Genomic DNA, 2,833 nt, shown 5'->3' on the forward strand with positions numbered 1-2,833 from the left:
GGATAATTACCCCCCTCTGCAATCACAAGGATCAAATGAAGTGGTTAATCGACGCGCGCAACTTCAATCACGCAGCCAAAGGCCAACGAGGCTTCTTGAATGTCAAAGAAACAGGAATCAGCTTTTTTTTCTAAATAAGATTAAATGCCACAAACCAATAAAAGACTCTTAATATTACTCGAATATTGTATTTCCAGACGTGAAAATGAAAAAAAAAAGTATTTTTAAAATTCAAAATCGGGCTCAAAGCCTATTTTTGAAATAATTGTATTGTAAAATAAAATGTGATTGAGGCGAGATGACTCCTTTTGCACCAAAATAACTGCTTAAAATAAATAGAACACGTTATTTAAATAAAAAAAAAAAAGTCACTAAAATGTGACTTTAAGTTGAGGGAGTAAAGTCCTGGCTTTGGCTGGACTTTATTTTCAGTGCGCGTCGCCAGTTGACGGCCATCCAAACAGACTTTGGTCATTATCATTAGGCAAACATTGTGAAAGGCAGAACGGCCGTTTCCGTACAGTGCGGGCTCGCTTTGAAATTCCAGCCTCTGCCTTTGTTGTGCACCGCGAGGGGGCGGGAAGACAAACAGGTCCACGTGTATAAAGCCATCATCCCCGCTGCTGCGCGACAGGAGCCCTCCAAGCACCGGAGCTAAACTTCTCCGTGAAAAACTTTATTGGAATTCGGAATTTAAGGCCGCATTGGACTTTGTCACTTTTTTGTTTTTATCTCCAGGATTTTTTTGTTTTTGTTTTTAATTTATTTCTTCTTCCCCCTGGAAAGCTTTGAGGATGCAGATACCTCCAGCGCACCGCGTCGTGGCTCTGTATCTCACGCTCTTTGGATACTTTGTGGACGTTTACGCAGGGACTCTTCTGACCAACTCCAACGCCATCAAAAACTTACCCGGCGCTTTAGGAAGCAAAAGCTCCGGCACAGTCAGTCCGAGTCCGCGCACCTCTCCATCAGACAGCGTGGGGCATAAATCACTCGCTGACACCTTGCAGGTAATTAACTCGGCTGTGCGTAATTTCGAGCTTGTGTGTAAAGACAGAACAGCCACTTCCATTGTTGTATTGCTGCAAATATTGTTACCTAGCTGACAAGTTGCTTTTGTTTTATAGTTGCCGGCTGTTTGCACGGATGATGAAGACTGCGGAGGTGATGAATTCTGCAATGACGCCCGAGGTGCGTGCCTGCCCTGCCGTAAGAATCGAAAGCGATGCGCGCGGGACTCCATGTGTTGCGCAGGAAGCCGCTGCAGCAACGGTGAGCAGGAGCAAAGCCCACAATAAAAATAGTGATTTCGAAGTGCAATATGCTGCAATCCTCCATTGTATATCTATTTACATGTATTTATGCATGAGTAGCATAACACATATACATTAATATTTCTATTTGACCTATGCAGGTGTTTGTCAGGCAAATGATGTTGATGCTGCAGATGCAGCAGGCATGCAAAAACACAACACCACCCTTGAGTATCATGCCAAGAGGTCACCCACTGGCCAAGGTCATCTGCTGCACACTGTGAAAGGTGAGCGTCCTGCTTCCATCAAAGCTAAACATCAGAATTTTTTTTTTTTGTCAAGCTCTTCTTTTGCATAAAACACTATAACCTATGTTGTCGCTCAATCTCCAGGCCAGGAAGGGGATACTTGCCTTAGGTCTGCAGACTGCTCAGAGGGTCTGTGCTGCGCTAGGCACTTCTGGTCTCGTATCTGTAAACCAGTGCTGACAGAAGGCCAGGTGTGCACACGCCATCGCAGGAAAGGCGCCCACGGCTTGGAGCTGTTCCAGCGCTGCGACTGTGCCGATGGCCTGACCTGCAGACCGGAGAAAGGAGAGCGAGACCACACCGTCAGCAGGACTGCAGGCCGGAACCTACACACTTGTCAGAGACGCTGACACAAACGCATAAACACCCCCCCAACCACCACTGCCGCCACTCACATTCTGCAACCCTACACATCAGTCACACACACTGACAAAAAACTAAAAAGTTTTCTGTCTTGCTTTCACCAGAGATGCTGACACACACACACACATATAGAGACACACTTCAACACCTAAGACATTCTTTCCTGCCAAACTTGCTGATGCAAACACAAGCACCCGGAAGGACAGACATGATTTCTGGGAAAAGTGATACACCCAGAGGGGGTGCAGCAGTTCTCCATCGACAAAGAAGCGGTCAGAAGTTAGGAAGCAACATTTCAGAGGACATGTAAAGATTGATTCATGTCATTGAAGAGTGACGGAGCTGTTATGTTTCTCTTTTTACGGAACTTCAAGCCTCAGTTATTGCAGTAAATTACTGTATTGTACAGATTATACTGGAGGTGGCACTTAGTTGCAATATTGAATTCTGTCAACACCAGTATTATATTATAAAGGCATGGTGCTGCATGGTTTGTTTCCAGCATTGTAAATATGTACACAGCGTATTGTTATATACTATGTAAATGACTATATTTTTGAAGTTACCTGTAAAGAAATGTGAATGTATTTGATTTATTAAACATCATTCCGTGAAGACTATTTTTTCTGCTCTTTTTTCCTCTATCTATCTATATGTCAGGCAAAAACCTTTTAAAAATTGTGTTTTCGAATGAAGAAAACTAAAATCTCAGTGGAAAATCTGTGGTTACAACAATTTTCCCCTGCAGGAGTTTGGGTCGAAACGATTTACTCCACATATCCACAGAACGGTTTGCAAGAGTGGGAAACATTTTCGACATTCCAAAAGAACAACACACCCCTTTCTGCAGGACAAGACTTAAACAGTGATTCAGTGGTACTTAGGCTGGTTTGAAATATTTGGCTCCGA

The 2,833-nt window shown here is 43.7% G+C and overlaps 1 protein-coding gene across 1 annotated transcript; it reads left to right on the top strand.

Annotated features, from left to right (window-relative positions):
- The first annotated feature begins 645 nt into the window (after positions 1-645).
- On the top strand, positions 646-2,490 carry LOC117523338 (dickkopf-related protein 1-like). Its single transcript, XM_034184822.1, has 4 exons — positions 646-1,010; positions 1,128-1,272; positions 1,415-1,540; positions 1,646-2,490. The coding sequence occupies exons 1-4, from the start codon at positions 795-797 to the stop codon at positions 1,909-1,911; spliced, it is 753 nt and encodes a 250-aa protein (XP_034040713.1). The 5' UTR covers positions 646-794; the 3' UTR covers positions 1,912-2,490.
- The last annotated feature ends 343 nt before the right edge of the window (positions 2,491-2,833 follow it).

The sequence above is a fragment of the Thalassophryne amazonica genome, chromosome 13 (assembly GCF_902500255.1).
Source record: "Thalassophryne amazonica chromosome 13, fThaAma1.1, whole genome shotgun sequence".
Lineage (NCBI taxonomy): Eukaryota > Metazoa > Chordata > Actinopteri > Batrachoidiformes > Batrachoididae > Thalassophryne > Thalassophryne amazonica.

Coding starts and splice junctions, on each gene's coding strand:
- LOC117523338 (XM_034184822.1), top strand. CDS start 795: ATGCAGATACCTCCAGCGCACCGCGTCGTGGCTCTGTATCTCACGCTC. Junction 1,273..1,414: donor AGGAAGCCGCTGCAGCAACG/GTGAGCAGGAGC, acceptor TGACCTATGCAG/GTGTTTGTCAGGCAAATGAT. Junction 1,541..1,645: donor TCTGCTGCACACTGTGAAAG/GTGAGCGTCCTG, acceptor CTCAATCTCCAG/GCCAGGAAGGGGATACTTGC.